We start from the raw sequence: 24,979 nt of genomic DNA, 5'->3' as shown, positions 1-24,979 counted from the left end.
GTAGCTCAGTTGGTCTGGCCTTGGGTTTGCTCCCCAATGATCACTAGTTCGAGTAGATCATGCAGAAAACTAGGTGATTTCTGAAGGTTGAAGGGAATTATATGAGACAATTACACATGCAGCCACACAGAAGCATATAGTTTGAGGTAATTAAGTTTACCAATTTGTTTGGAGTGTAGATGAGATAGAATTTGATCACAACACATTTCTTCATATATTATATATATGCCACACGTATCTCTTCTCTGCCTACTATTGTAAGTTTGTCATAGTTAAATAATGATTAGGGAATAAATATGGCACTGGAGAATCTGAAAAAACTGCAAGTGAATTAATCTCATAATTACGTAGTGAGAAGAGGCAGGCAATGGAGATTTTCTCAAAGGTGCAACAAAAACTTTGGGACGAATGGGATATCCGTGTGATGGTTTTATTCAGTCTGTTGCTACAAATTATGCTCGTCATCTCTGGCAACCAACGAAAACGGATAGCTGGAAGCTGGATCAGGATTCTAATTTGGCTGCCATACTTGTTAGCAGACTTGATGGCAAACTGTTTCGCTTGGTACTCTCTCCAGAAGCTCCCCGGATCCAAACTATTCGCTCATGGCATTTTGGGCACCCTTCCTTCTCCTCCACCTTGGTGGGCTGGATAGCATCACTGCCTACTCCTTACAGGACAGCGAGTTGGGGCGGAGGCACTTGCTTGGACTAGTCGTCCAAGTTGGAGCGGCTGGTTGTGTTTCTAAGGTACTGGATAGGAACTGGACTCACTTTTCTGTTCATTCTAATGTTTATTGCTGGAATGATCAAGTATGGAGAGAGGACCTGGGTTCTCAGGTCTGCAAGCAGCAAGCAATTCAGAGACTCCTTGCTCCGACCCCCTGATCCTGGACCTGATTATGATAAATTCATGGAGGATTATAGTTCAAGAAAACGAGAGGATGTGGGTTTTGAGGTGGCGATTAAATGTCCCCTTCCACCACCTACTGTCGGTGATGACATTACTATATATTCCTGATGCAAAATATATTCATAAAGCTTACTTCTTATTCGAGGGGCACTTCAGGCATCTATATGCAGACCTCATCCTCAGCTTGGATGAACAAAAAATCAGTGACAGCATCATCAGGTGCTTGCCATCTGAAGATGCCTTCCAAGTGGTAGAGATGGAGCTCGGTTTTATGCATGTATGATGTGCTCCACACCAAGGCAGCAGTGGCTTATTCTGAACTAGGCCTTCTGCTCCGCTCCACAAGCTTCTTCTCCACAATTTTTACTTTAGTGGCCTTCTGCTTCTTCAATGATAAGCACGAGTTCTCAAACATTGACATCGGCATAACTTACACGTTACTGTTTGGAGCTATTGTTCTTGAGATTTATATATGCTCTCATTATGCTGATTTTGTCCCACTGGACCATTTTCTGGTTGAGCAGTAAGAGGAACCCCTGGCTGATTCCATTGGTCGAGCCATCTCCTCTTTTCGATCAGTTGTATCCAGTGACAGGAGGTGGTCTAGAGGCATCGCACAGAACAACTTAATTGATTCTTGCCTCAGAGACAAAACCAAGTTTGATCGGGTTCCCAAGTTCATCGACTTGAACAAATTCTTGGACAAGTACTGGTACATGACTTGGGAGAAAGTGGATGATATGAAGGAATCCATCTTCTGGTGGCTTCTAGAGATGATAAACGAAGGTGGAAATCTCAAGCAGCTACTCAAACACAGAGGTAATTATGTGATTACAAAAAAGGGGTATATTAATGAACTTGGTTGGAGTATAGTTGATGTGGAATTTGTTCACAGCCTCCTTCTCTGGCATATTGCTACAGATATGTATGGCAGTTCTTTTTTATCATAAAGACCCTGATCCTAAATCAAGGTGCAATATAAGCAAGTTATTATCTAATTACATGTTCCATCTCCTAGTCATATGACCATTTATGCTTCCAAAAGGGATAGGGGAGATTCCGAGACACTCGTTCAGAGGCCAAAAGATTTTTTCAGCAAAAAAAGGGAGGGCATATCTAATAGAGATGAAGCTTGCACATCATTGCTTAAAGTGATACGCAACTGCTACCTAGAGGGATTTTTGATAAGAGTACAACAATTTTAAAAAATAATTTTTAAATTACCATAATAGGAAAAATAATTCACTGCAGAAGTGAAAGTGCTGCAAGTGTCTCTTCTTAGAGCTAGAAACTCTTCTAAGAGGCCAGGTTGACTAGGCTCCATCTCCGTTTTCTCTTTTCTCTTTCCCTCCCTCCCTCCCTCTCAAACCACAATGAAGGTTAGCTAATCCAAGAGGCAGGTGGGTTCATATGATGACTTCCATCAAGCTGAAGGAATATATAAACATATATAAAAGTGATCTCTTTCTTCATAATATATGCCTTATGGTATGTATTATGGTATGTCGTGATCAGGAATAGCACCTACCTATAGCCCTAAGATTGAAAAGGAATCTGCTTTTTTCCTCACTCTCTCTCTCTCTCTCTCTCTCAAGGTGAATTCATGTCTTTTTCACCGAAATCTTCAATTAGACAGACTTCTTTTTAAATCCCATCCCCTGAATGGTTTGACCCACAAATCTATCTCAACCGAAAAGGATGGAGTTAGCATCATAGACTCTGTCAGCTTCCCTCCCCATTAAATATTATATTTTGCTTATACATGAATGGGAACAATGCATCTCCCCCACTTTTTCTCATCTCTCAATGCCTCAAACTTTGCCTTGCTATCTTTCTTTCTTATTTCTTTGACTACTAAACATAAAAAATTGTGTCTATCTAATTTGTTTCTACAGCAAATGACATTAATATAAATTCTATATTCTTACTTTGTTTCCCTATGACAATTGGGTGTGGGTTCAATTCCTCTCCAGTCTTATCCACCAGCTTCAATCAGTTTTTCATTTAAAAATAATTTAGAAATTATTTTTTAATTAAAACTGTTGTACTCTTATAAAAAATCCCTAGAGATGTGAAAAGAGATAAAAGCAAGTCCGTATTATTCGAGTCATATAGGCCTGCCAAAATATTAGAATCACCGGAAATGGCAAGGACAAAGGAGAAATGGGAGATGATAAGTCATGTGTGGATGGATATGCTATTCTATGCGGCTACTCATTGTGAATAGGTTCAACACGGCCATCAGCTTAGGCGAGGTGGAGAGATGCTCACTCATGCCTGCCTCTTAATGCACATCTTGGTTTAAGTGAGCAATTCCAAATATTAGATGGTGAAGTAAAACCAATCCTTGGCCATCCTTAATATTTCAAATACTCATATGTTTAGGATTCATGTTTTTGTATTTGACTCAACGAATTATATTGCATATAGGATACTTACAAACTACATTTGCAAGATAGATACAAAGTACTATTTTTTTGGATCCCAATTCATACATCTCCCTCTATTTGTGTAATATACTTCTCGTTTATTCTCTTTACCTCTTTATTCCACATTAAACATACCTTTTATGTTTAATTAATTTTAATTATATTTTTTATGATAAAACCAAACATGAAATATTAATTTCACTCATCTCTCCTTTGGATTTGATCAAATACATTTAACCTCCATTGGTTTGAAATTTTACCAAACACCTTTCTTATTTTAGATGAAATGAGAGGTGAATGAAAAGAGCAAATATAAAATATATGAAAGATATTTGATGAAATTTCAAATCAATAAAAGTTATATATATTTAGTCAAAACTTTAAGAGAGATAAATGAAATTATCCTAATATGAAAAAATAATTTTTCTTAATACATTCCTAAACCAAGCATAATGCAATACAATATACAAAATACCTAAACTTTTCAAGAGAATACCCAAACTTTTCATCTGATTAGATACTATATCTTCGAGTCTTGGGTGCACACTGGTTTTACATTGTCCAAAACTAGCAATGTCCACTTAGTCTATAGTTTTATCACGTTTAATTAATGTTTGTTCGAGCTATGGTCATTCTATTATTTAGTGGAGTTAATACCTCAATTTAATTTTTAGATTGTAGCTAGGTAGTTAAAATACAATATTGACATTGATTTTCAAAAATTCAATAATTAAAGATTTTAAAGGCATGGTACTTCAAAAAAATACTTAATTATTTTGACAAGCACTTAATTTTTTTTTTTTTTTAAATACTTTTTATATTAAAAACACTTCCTAAAATCATTACCAAACGAACCCTTATATTACTGTATCAAGGTGCACAACACACTTTCCCAAGACAATTAATTATCTATAAACAATAACACCCCCGAAGGCTTACAATAAACCTATTCTAAGGTTTTATAGTGCACCCATCTCACAGTTTAACCATTCTAGGCCAAGCAACCATCCCAAGGCATTATAATACTAATATCTCGACACTTATTGTTCTAAGGAGGACATGATGACTTTCCAAAGCTTACTTAAAAAGGCTTGGAACACACCCATCATAGAGATGAAACCCAAGACAACTTACAATGAGGTTGTCGAGTTAACCATCTTTGAGAATTATATCACATCCATCTTAATGTTGAAAACTTGGAGTTTACTATCTAGCTAGCGCTTTATAGTACTTCTATCCTAGGATTGAAAACCAAGTACAACGCACCTATCTTGAAGCTTATTTTGGGGCTTTGTGTTTATGCTATCATATTAATCCAACGAGCACTATTATCATAAATTTAAAATTTGAGAACATGAGGTTTTGGTGACGTGAATCCATAACTTGAGACCACTTGATAAGCTCAAGGGTTTAGTCATCTCATTTTAAAGCAAATTGATTATTAATGTAGGGAGGTAAAACCTTTTTATACATTCAACTTTGAATTATTTCGACTTGTGAGACTCAACATCCTGAGGCTCTACTACACATCAATCCCCTTATGTACCTTATAATCCCCAAGGACTTGGGATAATCATTTTCAAAGAACAATATTATATTGCAAACCTAAGATACTGACATTTATATTTGGACATCATTGTTGGCTTCCATGAACAGGGTAATCTCCTATAGCTCAAAAGAGATTGAGCACTTCTAGTTATGACCAAGACAATAATAGTGTATTTTCTAATAGTACCAAAAAATTTTAAATTAAATATCATAATTATCAATAACTTAAAAAGAAAAATTGAAAATATCATCCTTAAACATAAAGTTATGTAATAATAATTTTTGAAACCTACAACCCTAAATATCCATTAATTTCAACAGCACCACCGTTGTTGACTAGCTTCCATTATTACACGAGTTCGACTAAATCTAATCTTCTTCTGATTACTTGTGCTCTTATATGTTTCCATAGTTAAATAAATGAGAAACAATATTTGAAATATCTGTAAATATGGATATATTGGTATTTGGATTTTACGGATATATCGAAAATATCAGACAAATATCGATGGATATTTTGACAAAAATATGGATCAAATAAAAATAATTCAAAATTCATGAAAATACTTAGAAAACTAAAAAAAAAAAATGATAAAATAAGTAAGAAAACACATATTAAAATTATTTTATAAGTGTAATTTACATAAGTATAATTAAAAATAATATTTATCAAATTTGTATAAAAAAATTAGCTTAAATTCCTTTAATATATTTATATTTATATATTTTAAAAATTAAAAAAATACTTTTATTAAAGCATGTTTTATTATATTTTAAATAAAAAATTAAATTGATTTATATAAAATATTTTATTTCTAAAATTTTATTACAAATATGTGGTAATAACTTTTTATATTAATTTATTTAAATAATTAAAAATTATATTAATAATTTATCTTGTCAAATTAATTTTAATTTATAAAATATTAGAACTTCATTATTATTATTATTGTTGTTGTTGTTGTTGTTGTTGTTGTTATATTTTAGCAAATTTTGAATAATATTATATTTTTAATATTTTAAAATAAATAAAAAAAGATAAAGTGAAAAGAAAATAAAATTTGATTCAAAGTTAATAAATTATTGTTAGATATTACTTCAAATTCATTTCACTTCTTTTAAGACTTCTATATAAATTATATGTTTAGTTCTCAAAAAATATTAAGGAAAGAAATAAAATATTAAGTAAAATTATTTTCTCCTATTTGATTGTACTATATATATATATATATATTTGTTCCATCCTAAGTATATCTTTACACTTAAAGATCATAAATGTTTTATAAGATAAAAATTGAAAATATAAATATATCTATATTTATCTTTTTCATGTTTTAATTTATTAATATTAAAGTTTTTAAAAAATCAAATATTATTAATATGTTAATATTTATATATATTTTTAATTATTTATAATTATTTTAAATTTTAATAAAATATAAATTATATATTTATAATGTCATCCTAACATCACATCACGATGATCGACCATAGTTGTACCCCAAATACACTAACCAATAAATCATGATCCTTAATATTTCTAGTTCAATTGGGTGATCCAATAATAAAAACCTATTTGTTGCTAGAGGATTGTAGCCTTTATATATATCAAGTACTAATGACACCATATGACTTAAAATCCATAAAGGTGACACATCTATAAAAATTTTCAATTAAAATGGATAATATTAATTTTAAGTTTATAATGTCAGTTTTTGAAAAGTGACACCATATAAAATAAAAATTTTTAAATACTATGAACTTAATGGGCCCAACTTTGAGAATAATAATAGTATATAAAAAACTCATTGTTTTCACATATCCATGATCCAGAAAAATCTCATTCCGTAACCCTAACCATATTTTTCTTCTACCTCTTCTCACACTCATAGTTAACACACAACTACTCTTCTCTATTTCGTGAACTCTCAGGTAACCCAAAATCTCTTCGATCTATCATTTTAATTTTTTTTTTAAAATTTAAAAATCTTTATAAGCATAATTGATTTATATTCATTGAAAATCTCATTCCATAACCCTAACCATAATTTTCTTCTACCTCTTCTCATACCCATAGTTAACACATAACTACTCTTCTCTACTTCGTGGACTCTCAGGTAACCCAAAATCTTTTAGATCTATCATTTTCATTTTTTTTTATATTAATATCAAAATCTTTATTAGCATAATTAATTTATATTCATTGATTTGGTATATCTGTAATGTGGATTGTGTAAATAGTGTTTTTTTATTGAGTTGTAGGAAAGTAAAAATTAGGTTTAACATTTCACCACATCTTCTATTTCATTGTTAAACCCATAAACCCCAAAATGAATGAAAATAAGATAGATGAATGATTTTTCAATATCTTTGATACTCAGAATGAGAGATAAACATTTTACAATATGAAATTTTCTTTTGATCTTACAAGAAATTTCCTTTGATGGGACTTTTTGTTTATTTTCCAAAAATATTATAGTATATTGTGATGAGGATATGTATTGGTGATATTTGAAAAATAATTTTTTGGAAAGTTATTTTTAATATTGTCATCTCCCACAAAAGGAAAAATGAAACAGTTTCCATGAAAATTTAAAATGAATTGTAAATGAATTATAAAAATTTAAAATTAATGGAAATGAATTGCTTTTTAAAATTTAAATAGGAATGAAAAATTTTATAACTATAAAAATGATCAAATCTTATATTTTGATTTTTTTTTATTCTTTTACATGGTATTATGGTTAATATCTCATCTTGTTCTATTCATATTTTTTCTATTCTTAAAATATGTTTTTTGTTTTTTGTTTTTATCTTCTTTTCTTATTGTTTTTACATGCATGAACCAAAATTTAGAATTTCCCTTTTAAGGTTAGAAAATTTCTATAAAATCCTTTTATTACATAAATTTTTTCAATTCCTTCCATAAAACTCTTTTTTTTTTTTTTAAGAAGATGTTTTATAATTTTCTTTTTATTTTCAATGAAATTTCCTTTAATTTGAATGTTTGTTTATTTTCTAAGAATATTATAGTATATTGTGATGAAGATATTGGTTGGTCATATTTGGAAAATAATTTTTGAGAAAATTATTCTCAATATTGTCATCTCCCGCAAAATGATTCTAAAAATATGTTTATTTTTGCCTTCTTTTCTTATTGTTTTTATATGCATTGACCAAACTTTTGAGTAATTTGAAATTGATGATGAAATTTTCCTTTCAAGGTTAGGAAATTTCTGTAAAATCCTTTTATTACAAAAATTTTCCAATTCCTTCTATAAAACTCTTCATTTTCTTTATTTTTCTTTTTTTCTAAAAAAGATGTAGACCCTCAATTTTGTCCCTCGACACTGGCATTTATCCTTCGGGTGTCACATCCACCCATCGTTCGCATATGGCACCACTAGGGCCCCTTTTGGGCTTAGTCGGTGTCCGAGCCTCGTGTGGGTTTGTCTGTGGTCCATTGTGGTGCATATGTGGTTCATTTTGGAGGGTCACCATGGCCATTTTCCTAGTTGTTCACATCACGCTATAGGAAGGAAGTGGGGTCATCCCGATGTTTTAGCTTAGTTGGATTTTATAGGGGCATGTTGAGGTTCGGAGCACTCGGGCTTGTTTTGATCGTATCTCCCTCATCCAAACTCGGAATCAAGAACCGTTTCTTTTTATGGATTCCTTATTCTTCCAGGAACATTTTGTAAAATTTTCAAAATTTTTTGCAACCAGTCGGCTGGTTGGCAGCCGGTTCAGCCGGTTCATCGAGTTAGCCGGTGTAGAACACTGATTTTTTGTAATTGTTTTGATCATATCTCCCTCTTCCGAACTCGGAATCATGCACCGTTTTTTTTCATGGATTCCTTACTCTTCTAGGAAAATTCTGTCAAATTTTCAAATTTTTTTGCCATCGGTTCGATCGGTGGGCATCCGGTTCGGCTGGTTCAGCCGGTTCATTGAGTCAGCTGAGGTAAAACACTAATTCTAGTAATTTTGGGGCCCAAATCCTACATGGCTCAGGCCCGTAAGCTCCAGATTGGTTTTGGGCAATGTTGTGGGTCCATTTTGGGCCTTGGTTTGGGTTCCTTACAGCCCACCACGAATCCATATGGATTCTTGGTGGTGAAGCAAGCTGAAAACTGAAGGGAGTGAGCTGGCCTCGTAAGTTTAAGAGAAGTAATGAAGGGTGTGGTTCCCATGCTGATGAAGGGGATTTCGGTGCTGAAGGGGAAGGAACCCAGGAGGCTCAAATTCTGAGAGGGGTATGAGTATAAAAGGTGGGAAGAGAGGAGAGCAAATGACCTTTTGGCATTTCTGAGAGAGGGGAAATTTTGCTGGTGAGAGAAACAAAAAGGTCAGGAGCATCTTCTGAGTTGAGAGCGTGGGGGAAAGCTTCAGCACTGTGGTTTCTTTGAAGAGAAGAATGACATCATCTTAGTTTTGGGAGTCATCATTGGCATACACGGATCATATTTGGTGGAGATTCTGAGGTAAGCATGCTGAATTTTCTTTACTTACAGTTTATCTTCCTCATCTTCATATGTTTTTTCTCCTTCCTCATCATCTTTTCTTCCCTTTGAATATGAAGATTGTATTGCTTGGGTGTGGATAATAAAGGCCACACATGATTGTTGTTGATTGCTTATGAATGGTTTAGGATCTTTCTGACCGAATTTGGGATTTTTTATCAACCGACTGAACCGGTTGGGAATCGGTTCAGCACCATAACTGGCTGCCTCTGTCAGCCATGAGGAACAACTGCCTTTCTTTGTCTGGTTCTCACTCATCCGGGCTCGGAATTGAGAACCGTTTCTTTTTTTTTGCTTCCTTAATCACTTAGGAACTTTCTGATCGAATTTGGGATTTTTTATCAACCGGATGAACCGGTTGCGAACCGGTTCAACCGGTTCAGCACCATAACTGGCTGCCTCTGTTAGCCATGAGGAACACCTGCCTTTCTTTGTCTGGTTCTCACTCATCCGGGCTCGGAATTGAGAACCGTTTCTTTTGTTTGCTTCCTTAATCACTTAGAAACTTTCTGGCCAAATTTGGGATTTTTTATCAACCGGTTCAGCCGGTTCAGCACAATAGTTGGCTGCCTCTATCAGCCATGAGGAACACCTATCTTTCTTTGTCCGGTTCTCACTCATCCGAGCTCGGAATTGAGAACCGTTTCTTTTGTTTGCTTCCTTAATCACTTAGGAACTTTCTGACCGAATTTGGGATTTTTTATCAACCAGCTGAACCAGTTGGAAACCGGTTCAACCGGTTCAGCACCATGGCTGGCTGACTCTATCAGTCATGAGGAGCACCTGATCGGGTTTTGTTTGGTTCTCACTCATCCAGGCTCGGAATTGAGAACCGTTTCTTTTGTTTGAATCCTCACTCATTTAGGAGTTTTTTAGAAAAATTTGGGAATTCTTCTCAATAGGTTGTACTAGTTGAGAACTAGTTCAACCTGTTCTGCTGGAGGACTTTAGGTAGCCCTCGATTTTGGCATTTTTCGAGCCCTTATCCATTAGGGCTCAAACCCATTTGCTATAGGGCACTTGTGAGCCATCTTGAAGGTTTAAGTCAGTGTTTGATTTCAGTTAGTATGAGCAATTTTGAAGTTATGGGTGGTGTGGTCTAGATGAGTCTAGTTCGATTTGTATGACATTTGAGGAGTCCCTTACCTCATTTCAACCAGCTATCTTCCTTTTTGGCACAAGCTTGGATGCTTGATTCTGAATACATGTTGCGTGGCTGACTCACCCTCTGTTGTAGCACATGGCTAGGGACCACAGGTATGCATCGTTGGTTTTGATTATTGAATCATATGCATACATGGTGCTTAATCCTGAATGTTTGTTACATGTTTATCTGTGTTTGGTTGACCTTTTATGTAGCGCATGGCTGGGGACCACAGGTACGCACCCATTGTTTTGGTTGGTTGAATTCATATGCATGCCAAATACCAATTAGGATTGTGTGATTCATGACATCTATTTAGCCTAGGGTTTCATCTTTGACCCATATGCTCCCACATACCCCAATTCATTAGTAGAGACCGAGTTCCGGGCCTAGAGGGGTGCTACCTCGCATGAGGTACCTTCCCAATGGGTAACCTGATCCCCGGACCCAGAATCTAGTTTTCGTAGATCCTTTTTTTTCCATACTGGGGTCATTAGGGGTTTTGGTTCTTACTTAATTTTCCCCATTTTAAAAATAAAAATAAAAAGTAAGTGGCAACTCCATACAACACCGTTCCTCATTGGGGACGGGTTTTTCAAAACTGGAAAACTCAACTTTTTCATTCCTTCTTTTCTTTTAAAAGCGAGTCGTGCCGGTCCGGTGGATCGGGTGAGGGTCCACAAAGATGTTTGATAATTTATTGATCTAAAGAAAATTAAAACTAAAAAATTTAAAATATTGAATATATTTTCCTTTGATGCTTTTAATTAATTTATTATTTTTATTTGAACATATTTTTCATATCCAATTTTTTATTATTTATTTTAATTAGAAAAAAAATATATAAATTGGAGTTATGAATGAAAAATCAATCATTTTTATGAAAAATTCTTTAATTCTTTCTTATACTATTTTTTTCTCTTAACATTTTTTAATAATAAATTAGGTTTTGTCTTATATACACAATTTTCATGTTTGTTATAATATCATGACCTATCGTATTAGTAGTTGAAAACATTTTTATATTTTGTTACTAAAATTTTATTTTATATAATTGAGATGAAATTTAATGGACATTGTTATTTCACAAAATGAACATTAAAAAAAATATTGAAATTAAGAAAATCCTTCCAAGAAATAAATAAATATATATATATATATATATATATTATATATATATATATATATATATATATATATATATATATATATATATATATATATATATATAAAGAATTAAATGTTAAAAATGATTTTTAAAAGCATAATGAATTATAAAAATAAATTTAAAAAGTACAAATTTTAAGTGGAAGATTAGTATTTTCTAAAATTTTAGATATATTTATATTTTGATTTATTTTTTATTTTTTTGAATTGTTTTTATTTGAGTTCAAATGTGACTACTTTGTTATGAGATTCATTAAAGATATAATTGTTGATTCTATAGTTATTGCATTAAAGGTTTTACTCATTTAATGAATTGTGCATAGTTTCATACTTCCAATTATTGTGATATTAATGTTATTTTCATTTGATTTCAATTTGATGATAAAAAAAAAAAAAAACATATTCTTAAGTAGAATTTGATGAAATTAGAGGAGAATTTACTACTTTTGTGTTATAACCAATCATGAATCATGTTGATGTATCGTGATCGTGCATGGTGAGTCTCTTAGTTGTTATATGAATTTTCCATTGGTATTGTACAACATTACTTATTCTTTACGAACTATTTATATATCAAAATGGGAAAAAGAAAAAAAAAACATTAGTACTTAGATTTGTTTATTTTTTTATAACATTAATTAACTTTTATTTTCAATAAGAACTCTAAAACTCATTAAACTATGAAATGCAGGTATATACTCTTGGGAGGACAGTATGAAGAATAAAAAGAAAGGAGAAAGAGGCAACAAGATTTTGGGTTTTTAGATGTGACTCTTATGCCATACATCATAGGACATAAATGTTACTTTATTTGGCATTAAGAATTTTGAGTTTTTGGATGCAACTCTTGTGTCATTTTATGGTTAGTTGGTTTTATGAATATGAATTGCAAGTATATATGAATGTTGGGATGCTTAACATTTCTAAATCATGTTTTAATGTGCATTCACTTTTCTTTTGTAGTTTTGGTGGGTTTGATGTACTATCGTTTTGTGAACATTTGATATACAAATATTACTAGATGATGTAATGTATTACAAGTTAATCCATAAACATTACGAAAATATAAGTTAAATGTGATATGATTATTATATTTATGAACAAAATATGTACAGGTTGATCTTATTTATTAATAAGCATTACAAAAATCTACAGGCTAATCAACCAGAAACAACCATATCTTCCATAATCATTTACAATGATATGACACCATAACTCAAATGTGATGCATTTAACGTAACATCCTAACTCAAAGATGATGCATTTAACGTAACATCCTAACTCAAAGATGATGCATTTAATATGACACCTTATATATCTCACACAACTCTATATCAAATTAAGAATCACTAAAAATATATGGTGTCGCTTCTGAATGTGTCACAATTTATTTTCTTTGGTGTTGCTTCCAAATACGTCACCAATCGGTACCCTCTATGGTGTTAATGGATAAGATAATATTATGTTGTAGCGACACTCTATGTTTATAGTGACTTATTATAAATGTCACCATATATATATTTTTTTCCTTGTAGTGTGTTTTAATTCATTAGTATTTGAATGCTATCAAATGTGAAACCTGTTTATTTTTACGCGCTTGAGGCACCGTGTGATATAACTAAAAGGATCACTGTTGGCCTCCACAACAAGAAACTTCATTGATGAATCCAACAAAAGTGAAGGAGAAAATATTATTGATTTGACTTTATTTAATGAAAGAAACTTGTTTCATGAGTCAACAAAATTGAAAATGGAATCGGTGATTGTAATTATTGATATTCACACACGGTTTCTCTTATCATCATGTCATGTTTGCTCGTAACAAGGTTTTATTATTATTATTATTATTATTATTATTATTATTATTTTAATCAAAGTAGGTATGAACCTTTTAATTTTTCAATCAAAGTGGTTATTCACTTTCAATTTTTTAATCAAACCTGTTTTTTTTTATTTTGTTTTGCTTTCTCTCTGGTTTCTTAAAAGTAGTACTACTGCTGTCCACCAACTACTTTCGTCGAATTATTGCTACAGAAACACGCTCCGGCCGGCCCACAAGACGAGACTCTCTCTCTATCTCTTCTTTTTCTTTTTTGGCCTTTTCTCTGGTTTAAAACTACTAATGCAACCCATTCAAGGGTCACAAAGTCACCATTCTCACTGCCGTCGGCCACCATCTCCGGCCATCCACCTTCTCACCAGTACACCACTCCCACCTTCATGAGCGGAACACCGTGAACAGCTCCAACCAAGCCGCCACCGTCATACTAGGGTATATTTCCCTTCTTATTTTGCTTTCAAACCGACTTCTTTCTTCTTCTTTTTAATTATGCTTTATTTGTTTATTCTTCTGAGAAATTGTTTAAAATTCATGAGACTTTGGATTGCATGGATTGACTCGGAGAATGTTGAGTTCGTTTAACGGCTTCAATTGTATCAAGGTCTAGGCTGGTTGAAACAATGACGACTTTTGTTCTCCTTAAAATTCTATTTCTAACCGTGCGAACATAGGCTTAAGATGAGCTCTTAAGGTGAACTGATCTGATATTCTGCCTATTATTCTTACTCTGGAATTCCTATGTTTGACCTGAATTCTATTTACACTTGTGAATCCCAACTAGAGAGCTCCTTAAAATTTTGTTTCTCGACCTATTTGGAAAGAGCTACTCTAAAGCCTATTCCATTGGTCACTTTTCAGTCGAAAGCCTGTAAGTTTCATAGATCACTTTTCTCAGGGTGCTCGTAGATCAGGGAATAAAAAAAAAACCACTTCTCATTCAGAAGCGGGAAAGGACAGATGAATTAAGCGGTCATCTTGATCTTTGTAGAAAATAAAAGCATTTCCAAAAATTCAAAGCCATGAACACAGGGATTGACTGAGGAGTAGAGCTAAGCGATCTATTGAATGAAGGGCAGGGTGGTCGAAGATCAGGAACGGCTGGTTTCGTGTGTGGCGATTGTGCGGGTAGAGAAGGCCAGGTTGGAGCTTTTGCTAATACCGACGAGCGAGGAGGTAGGGGATTTTTAACAGGAGTAAATTTTTAAACTGTCGTACTCTTGTCAAAAATCCGTTGTGTAGGACAGGCCAGCAATAGTCGTTCCCCCTGTCTCGTTCATATTAGGAATCACCATCGTAGGAAAAAGTCTTTCCAAGGGTGGCCGTAGATCACGAGAGTTCGAGAAGGAGGAATACAATCTCTTCTTTCTGGCTTTCCTCTCTTGCGAAGGGACTTTTCCAACCTGCGAACCGTGTGAGCGGAGAAAAGCTATGCCTGCTATGAAAACGATACACCGTCTCTACTTCTGCAAAAGATCCTGCGGAAAACCACTCAGCTTTCTCTTCTCCAAATGGCTCCTATATAAGAGTTTGCAGCTTCAAGCTCGGATATTTATAAGTCCATTAAGGGACCAGGATTTGCTGGTTCGAGATGAGAAACTGAACCTTGTGGTCCAGTTAGTCCTGAAAAAAAACGGATGCAAATGCTTTTGGATGGTAAGTTTAGGCTGGTGGTAGATCAGCTGCTGGATCTAGGCCAGTGAGAGCTTTTTGAAGAAACAAAGAGGTCAAGAGGAAAGAACTGCAGGATGCACTGTTCCGGTGCCTACTTCATTCGGTTCCGATACGGATGTGTTTGAAACGGAGGACTTGGCCTGTGGCTCGGGAGAAAGAACCAGATTCGCTGTTTCGGTGGCGGATTCCACCTGATCTACAGAAACTAAGATCGTAGAGCAACCTTAATTCGGTAGATGAAGCACAGGACACCAACTGGTCAAACCGTCCGATTTTTTACCCGGCCAAGCTTTTTTTTCCTATTCTACAAATATTTGTTACTATTAAGAGGCCCATTAACTATTGAGCCCATTCCACGCCCAATATTTTGAAAACTTAACTAATTATAAACTCATATTTGGTTCAAGCCATCAGGTCCAATCCAATAAAAATATAGCTTATAAATCTTTCCCTTGGGCCATGCCTCCAAGCCCAATTTGCTGGCTTCCTTGGCTTGCAAAGTATGTTGCAAGGTATTTATTTATAGAGCACTTGAACCACATAGAATTCATGTGCTTCCGATGTGGGACTGAGAATAGTACTAACATGGCCTCTTTGAAGACTGGACGCATGCGGGCGGAACTTTTGAACCATTAAGCATTGCAATGTTGTTAAAATATATATATATATAATAAGACTTAAGATTAATGTTTTTATTTCAAATTTTTATCATATAAAATCTTTAAAGAAATGTAAATATTTAAATTCCTGTTTATTTTTATAATAATAATTATAAAAAATAATATAAACTAATTAATAGAATAATTTTAAAACAATAAAATACAAAAAAAATTAAATATTATAAATTTTTTCATCTTAAATATATCTTCATTCTTAAATATTACATATTTCTATTTAATAAAATTTAAAATATTAAACTTTATCATTTAATTTAATATACCAAATATAAAAACCAAACATTATTAAAATTTATAATTTTATATATTTTTAATTTTATAATTATTTTAAATTTTATATAATATATAAATTATATATTTATTACATCACCAGTTCAACCGGTTCGACCGTCGGTTCAACCAGTGAACCGTGAACTAATAATTTTTCCGATTCGATGACCGGTCCGGTTCTGAAAACATTGTAGAACACTTTTAGTCGATTCTTTGGATTCAGTCTTATTAGTTGGTCAGATTGGTCTCGGAAAGCCTTCCTCTCATGTATGATATTTCTTTTACCTATTTCCGTCTTCGCTTGGAAAAGCCAATTGTTAGAATGAGTGAAATAATTAGAATGAGGGAATGAAAAAGGGAAAATAGAGAATGCAAAAGGGAAATGAGAGAATGCATACAGGTGGGGGGAAACAGAAAATATATACATTATTTTAAACCCCTTTTTTTATATATATTTTTCAAATATAGTTTTTATGTTCGATACTTTATTTTCAATCATTCTCTATATTTATGTCATTTTTTTTAAAACAATCTTTAAAAAACAATTGAAGTACGGCTAAAGTATACATTCTAAGAAAAAAACCTTATTTTATATCTTTAAAAACTGATTTTTTTTATTTTTTTATTTTTTGTCAAACATGTTTTCCTACTTTTTTTGTTCTGAAAAACAGAAAAATAGGTTTTAAAACAACTTCCAAACATACCATTTGACATCTTCCTTTTGTTTTCCTTTAAGCACATTGTTTTCTATCTCTTCCTTTGGAAATAGTTTGAATTCCTCAAAATTGCAGAAGTACATGGATGGAAAATGCATAAGAATAACCTTAAGATTAGGTTTAGAACCTAGAATAGATAAGGAGAATGAGAAATTATTTTCATTCCTACTTATTACTTCATTTGAATTACTTTTTTAGAATGGAAGTAGGAATAAAAAATTCATTAGTACAGAAATCAAATCTCGCTCTCACTAGTATTTTGATTCCTCTCTTCTATGTAACATTATTATTCACCTTCATTCTCATCATATTTTCATTTTGATTCCCACAAACCAAATGCATCCCATAATGGTCATGGTTGTGGTCCGGCATGATTTTCTTGGACCTTGAACTATGAAGTTAACCAAACTTTGGCCAAATTGAAGGTGTTGGATGGATCACATGATCGTGTACTTAACTGTGATTTTCTCAAATCAGAACAACTACCAAAATGAATTGACACAAGAAAAGATTGAATCATTGATCAGAATCATCTGAGAAGATGTCTAAAAATATATTAACTGGACGATGCCAAACTATATATATTAACTGTTTGATTCTTAATCTAGTATATATATATATAGGGTATTGACACCAATTACTGATCGATCTTTTTTAATCTCCACTCTGCCACTGTCAACTCTCTTGCTGTACTACATCAGTTCACCTCAATCTTCTTCTGCATTTCTGTGTGCTAATCTTCTGTTTAATCTTGTAAACATGTTCCTGTGAATAAAGAATTCTGGGTGATGCTCAAAAAACTGATAAAAGAAGAAAGAAAGAGAAATTGATTTGGAGTGATCAGTCTCATGTCCACCAAGACCTAATCCAAACTCTAGGTTGGGTTATTCCTACTATGCTTGAGTTCTAAATTTACCTGATCAGCACTCCATCTAGCTAAAGAAAATTCCAACTGGACAAAGAAAAAGTGTCAAAAGAAAAAGAAAAAGAAAAAGAAAAACTGATTTGGGGTGCTTTCCTTGTTCCCAGCAAATCTTCTTCCTCTCTTTTTTTGGTCGGCCACCATACCATCTCACCACTACACTCCACCTTCATGAACTTCACACAGTGAACCACCACCTCAGCAATCATAGTCTCACCATTTTATAACATTTAACATGGCATTATAATCAGGATTACCATTCTGAGGCTTTTGAGCACTCTAATCCCCTTATGTAGCTTACAATCCCAAGGATTTGAGACATTATTTTCAAAGATCTAAAGATATTATGTTGCAAACTTAAGATACCGACATTTGTATATTAGCTTCCATGAACAAGGTAATGATCAAGACAATAATACCATAACAGAATTTTTTTTTTTAAATATCATAATTATCCATCAATTAAAAAATATACATTTTTACAATATCGTTTTTAAACATAAAATTATGTGATAATAATTTTTAAACAAATTATTATTGCCTTTTGATCTTTGAGTTGGTCAATGACACATGAGTTGAGCCTAAGGAGAAAAAGAGGAACAAGGCATGGAGAATCTGCTGCATCTTTCTGTGCTAATCTTTTGTCTAGTCTTGTGAGTTTTTTCGTAGTTAAGAAATAATGGTTGGAAGGTAAAATGTGGCACAGGAGGATCTGAAAAACAAGAAAATTAACGAGTGAGGTGTGAAAAAGGAAAAAGAAAAAGAAAGCATAAGCCATACTCAGTAAATATAGTACTGTTCTGTCACTGATGATAGGGAACTTTTCAAGTGAATGCACAAGTTCATTATTCACTGGATAGTGCTTAGGGTGCAATTTGGGGCGGGTCAACTCGACTCAATCTAAACTTGATATAATGTTTGGCGGGTGTAGATAATCATTTTTATTATTGGGATTGAGCTTGAGTTAAAGTTTTCAAATCAAATTCAATTTGGTTTGTGCCTAGGTTAAGATTAAGGTTTGGACAACATAAACTTAATTTGAACGCAATTTTATGTTCTATAATATTTATAATATATATTATTTTATATAAAAATATTCATTTTTTTTAGATTTTTAAGAAAAACTATCAAATTAATATTATATAATATATATTTTCATTTTTTTTTAAATGTAAATTTATTTTTACTTTTTTTTTGTTACATATATATTTTTTTATTTACTATTTAATTTCTCATATAAATATATAAAAATTTTATTAAAAAAATATTATAAATGAATTTTGAATTATATAATTAAAAAAACATTATATTTTTCTCGGGTTTGAATAAATCTAATTTGAATTTAGTTTAATATTTCTTAATATTTATAATATATATTATCTTGTACAATAATATTCATTTTTTTTATATTTTTGTGAAAAAATGTTAAATTAATATTATATAATATATATCTTCATTTAAAAAATATATATATACAAATTTGTTTTTATATTTTTGTTGTTATATCTAAATTGTCTTATTTTCTTATTTAAATTTTCATATAAATATATAGAAATTTTGTTTAAAAAAAAGAAGAAAATAAAACATTATAGAAGGATTTTGAATTATATAACTCGATTAACCTGAAATAAAACTTGACTACCTTGAACTCAAGCGGGTTTAGAGAAATGAGGTTGGGTTAAGTTTTGGCTTAATACTTTGGGTATGAAGTCAATTTGGGTTAGATTTTGATCAATTATTTTTTATTCCAGTTGAATTTGGGTTAGATATCAACCCATCAATATTGCAGCCATAACAGTGTTCCACAAAATCAAAGGCGAAATTAGCATGTGTTCCTCGACTTGTGACCAACTCCTAAACTCTGGGCTTCTCCCTTACAATTATTAATGTGACTCTAGTGATCAGATGATTCTGCACAAAGCAAAATTGGGAATAAATGAAAGGAAAAGAGTTATGTTTGCATTATAATGAAGTAGAGAAAATATCATGTTGTTGCTGGTGATGCCCTTAAAGTATGCGTACTGTGACCAACAACTCCTGCACCACATCCTTTCCTCAGATTCCAGGGAAACTCTATTTTCCCTTATAAATACACACACAAAGGACTCCCAATTGTGAGTCACAAAAAGGAGTCGTAGGAGAGCCAAAACCAGCCCTTTATTCAAGTATTTCTTACTTGTAAGTTCATATGTTGTTATTGCCAAAGTCCCAATTGTGTGTTTCTATGTTTATTATTATTATTTTTGTTGTTGTTCTCATATGATATTCTTTTCCTATCAACCATTAATCATTTATTCTTCATTTTTTGGCTCTAACTCACGTAGGACAGGTTTAGATTTTGTTACTAGACATAATACTTTTATTTTGATTTTAGGGAACAATATAATTGAAGTTTCAATGCTAAATAGAAGATGATATTTGATAAATTAATTTAAAAAGTTAATAATTTAGAGTATGTTTGATAGTGATTCTTAAAAATGTTTCTACCTTGAATGATAAAAATTTTCAAGTATTAAAAATATTATAATTGAAACTAAAAAAAATAGATCTAATTACTACAAAAAATAAGAGATGAAAATTGATATATCATGAATTATGACTTCACTATTTTTTTTTATACACAACTATAATTTTTTAATTTTCTTATTACTTAAATAGATTCTAAATTAAGTAACACATAATTAATAATTTAAATTCTTTGATGAACCTTTTAATTTTTGAGAATAATTTGAAATTCAAAAAATTGATTTGATTAGTTATATATTAAATCCAAACATTCTAAAATATTGTGCTTGTAATTGATGACTAAATGTGTGCGTGTAATGAAAATTTTTTGTTCATTTACATGTTAAAAAAGCTAAACTTTATTTTATATTCATTTTAAATACAATATTACTAACAATTTATCATTAAATATTATTATTATTCACTTTTAACAAAAAAGAAATTAATGACTCTTTTACGAAAATGTTAATATCCATATTTTTTTAATACATATTAAAATAAATAGTATTTTTTTTTATAAAAAAAATATAATTTATGATTTTATTATAATATTACTATTCATGTTTTACTAAAACCTATTAATTTTTTAATTTATTTGTAATTAAAAAACTAATTTTATTTTTAATAAGACTTGAATTAAATTTAATTAATCTTATATAAATTAAATTTACAATGTTTTTACAAAATCAAAATAGAAAAGGGTTATTTGATTAAAAGGATCATTTGAAGTCCAATTTTTTAAATCTAATTACTTGAAATAGTAAAGGACATTTATATCAAAAATATTATTTTATCCATTTTAACTAATTAATTTAATAAAAAAATCATTTTTTAAAATAATTTATGGAAGCAAGTTTTTGTTTTTTGTTTTTTAAAAACAACTTGTCAAAAACCCTTATTTCTTTTAATAAAATTTATAAAAATTATTTTTATTCTTTAATTTAAAAATAGTTTATAAAAAAATGGTGAAACAACCTATCTTTCTAATTTTAAGTGAAAATTGAAGCTATTAATAAGGTGTTTAATAAAATTGAAGATTAAAAATTAAGTGATAAATTTTAATGTTGAGTTATAAATGTTGGAAAGTTACAAGTGGCAAATGAATAAAAGTGAAAAATGATTGGTATGAATTTAAGAGTTTTATTTTACAAATTTATTATTTTATTCTTCATTTTTGGCTCTAATATTTTTGAATGTTTAGTTGTTTTCAGTTTGATCTTTTTACAGAGAACAGGCGCGAGAGCAATGCAGATATTCCCAGAAAGTGTGCAGAAACTTTGGAATGAATGGGAGCTACGCTTGATGGTTCTACTAAGCCTTTTCCTACAAATCGTCCTAATCATCTTTAGCAACCGACGAAAGTACACAGTCACACCTTGGATCAGAATCCTGATTTGGTCGGCCTACTTGTCCGCAGACTGGGTGGCGACAGTATCCCTTGGTACCCTCTCAAACAGCCAAGGAGATTCGGAAGGGAAACTTCTGGATCCAAACTATACCCTCATGGCGTTTTGGGCGCCATTCCTTCTCTTGCACCTTGGTGGTCCGGACACTATCACGGCTTACTCCTTAGAAGATAATGAGTTGTGGTTAAGGCACTTGCTAGGACTAGTTGTCCAAGTTGGAGTGGCTTTCTACGTGTTTCTGAGGTCATGGGCTGGAACTCCACTCACATTTCTATCCATCCCAATGTTTGTGGCTGGAATTATCAAGTATGGAGAGAGGACTTGCGTTCTGAGGTCTGCAAGCAAGAATCACTTTAGAGATTCTTTGCTTCCAGTTCCTGATCCTGGACCTGATTATGCTAATTTGGTGATGTTTTATGGTTTATGGAAAGGGACAATGGTGGAGAGTACAATGCCACTTCAATCTACCGCTGGTGATGACATTACTATACCGGGTGGAAAATATATTGATAAAGCTTACTTCTTATTCGAGAACCAATTCAAGCATCTATATGCAGACCTCATCCTCAGCTTGGATAACCAAAAAACCAGTGAGCGCTTCATCAAGGAATTGTCATTCGAAGATGCCTTCAAAGTGGTAGAGATGGAGCTTAGTTTCTTGTATGATGTGCTCTACACCAAGGGAACAGTGGTTTATTCTCTACTAGGCATTTTTCTCCGCACTACCAGCTTCTTGTCCACTATTTCCACCTTAGCGGCCTTCTACTTCTTTATCCATAAGCACCAGTTCTCAAACATTGACATCAACATTACTTACACGTTACTTTTTGGAGCAATTTTTCTGGAGATTTACGCTATCATTATGCTGATTTTGTCTGACTGGACCATTGTCTGGTTGAGCAGTAAGAAGTGCTCCCTGACTGGTTCCATTTGCCGAGCCATTACCTCTTTTCGATCGGTTCTAACGAGTGACAAGAGATGGTCTAGACGCATGGCACAGAACAACTTAATCGATTCTTGCCGCAGAGACGAAACCAAGTTTGATGAGGTTCCTAGGTTCTTTGACATGAACAAATTCTTGGAGAGGTACTGGTACGTGACTTGGGAGAAGGTGGATGACATGAAGGAACCCATCTTCTGCTGCCTCGTAGAGATGACAAACGATGCCGGGGATCGCAGGCAGCTACTCAAACACAGAGGTGATTATGTGACTAGAAAAAAAGGGTTTTTTGAAACGCTTCGTTGGAGTATAATTGATGTGGAATTTGATCACAGCATCCTCCTCTGGCATATCGCTACAGATCTCTGTTATCCTTGTGATGTCGACAAATCCCAAGATACCAATCTCAAGTCATGGTGCAAACTAAGCAAATGCTTGTCTGAGTACATGTTGTATCTGTTAGTTATGTGTCCATTTATGCTGCCAAAAGGGATAGGGGAGTTTAGGTTCCGAGACACTTGTTCAGAGGCTAAAAGATTCTTCCAGCAAAGAAGGGAGTCCATATCTAATAGAAATGAAGCTTGCAAATTGGTGCTTGGAGTTGACACGGAACTTGATCTCAAAGAAGTGAAAGGAGATAAAAGCAAGTCGGTGTTATTCGAGGCATGTAGGCTTGCCAAAACGTTGAAATCACTGGAAATGGAGATGGGAGAGAAATGGAAGATGGTGAGTAAGGTGTGGGTGGAGATGTTGTGCTATGCTGCCAGTCATTGTGGATGGATTCAACACGGTCAGCAGCTCCGGCGAGGCGGGGAGCTACTCACTCATGTCTGCCTTCTTATGTCTCACCTCGGTTTAAGCGAGCAATTCCAAATACTGATAGGTGAAAGCGACCTCAGTTCACGCTTGCCAAATCCAGTATGTGCCATACTGTGACAAATTCCAAATACTGGTAGGTGAAACCCACCTCGGCCCGCGAACTTTGATGCTACTTCTCGTTCACGAGGAAGCTTGTAATTTGAACATCTCATTTCTTTCGTAACTACTCGATGTGGGATGGGAATCAAGAAGGGTAAAGAAATGCCAAAATAAGAATATAGAAAGGAGGCCCAATTCTATGGCCCACACTTCCTCGGCCTTATGTTCTTCAAGCACGGTAAACCCGATCACTGAATTGGAAATTTAGGCTTTATTTATTTATTTTAAATGAAGAGTTTCTAAAAACAGATTAGGCCCATAAAACCCTCTTTACTTTTTTATTTATTTATTTATTTTTTTACCTAAAATGTGATTAGAGAATTTTCAGTTTCACATGATGAGGATATAACCTTCGTATCACCTAGAAGGAAAGAGGGGGTTGGGCACAAAAAAAAAAACTAATTTAACATATTTCTAAATGCTTCAAAATAACAAGATTTAATATAATAACAAAAATTTATAATAATTATGTTTGATTACTAATAAAGTATTGAAAATTTTCTAGATTAAGTCGTATTAATTGCTTAGTGGTTTTTATGTGATACATTTTAAAATTTATGAATTTGTAATTGAATCCCATGTTTGATTATTTAGATTAATTCTTTAATTTTTGGATTTTTAATTTAAGGAAAAACATCACCACCTAACATTTGATTTTTCAAAATTAATTAAAATTATTAACTCTAATGGATATTTACATGCATTTGAATTATAGTCTACCGTTTTAATTATAGAAATTTCACTAAAATTGATGGTAGTTGATTTCTTTTGATTTTATTGTATTATAAGGAGCTAAATTGGAAATTTTGTAATAAATTCACTTACAATACAATTTTTCTTATTATAATTTATTGAGAATTGGATGAGGTACGACATCATGTAATTAAATCTTGGTTTTGATTTTGGAGCTTTGTCGATATATTTTAAATTTGTTTCTTATCAAACTAAGTGATTTTTATAATATTTGATTTGTTTTATTTAATAAGAATTCATTAAATAAATTTTAAATTTACTTGAAAATAAGAGAACAAAATGGGGACAAAAAAAACAACTTATCTTAGTCATATTCAATCTTTTTTAATGACAATTTTACTAATATATGATAAATTATTTCTCACCTAAATTGCATACAAAATTTTTAAGATTGAATTTTATTTTATTTTAATTTTTTAAATGAGAAAGTGGGTGTAAGTGTTATTGTAGTTACCGGATGGCTGCAACTGCCCAAAAATGAAATGCAAGCAAAACAGAGGAAGAGAAAACTCCAAGAAAACAGGGGAAGGAAGCTGACAAGTGACAAAAGCTTAAATATTTAATTGGTGAAGCAGTTT

At 32.2% G+C, this 24,979-nt stretch overlaps 1 protein-coding gene across 1 annotated transcript; it reads left to right on the top strand.

Annotated features, from left to right (window-relative positions):
* Positions 1–1,187: 1,187 nt before the first annotated feature.
* Positions 1,188–23,896, top strand: LOC117910695. Its single transcript, XM_034824810.1, has 5 exons — positions 1,188–1,435; positions 1,559–1,731; positions 10,772–10,791; positions 13,862–13,995; positions 21,536–23,896. The coding sequence occupies exons 1-5, from the start codon at positions 1,188–1,190 to the stop codon at positions 23,604–23,606; spliced, it is 2,646 nt and encodes an 881-aa protein (XP_034680701.1). The 3' UTR covers positions 23,607–23,896.
* Positions 23,897–24,979: the final 1,083 nt, after the last annotated feature.

Source organism: Vitis riparia, unplaced genomic scaffold (assembly GCF_004353265.1).
Source record: "Vitis riparia cultivar Riparia Gloire de Montpellier isolate 1030 unplaced genomic scaffold, EGFV_Vit.rip_1.0 scaffold820_pilon_pilon, whole genome shotgun sequence".
Taxonomy (NCBI): domain Eukaryota; kingdom Viridiplantae; phylum Streptophyta; class Magnoliopsida; order Vitales; family Vitaceae; genus Vitis; species Vitis riparia.
This window is presented reverse-complemented; position numbering and strand designations above follow the sequence as displayed.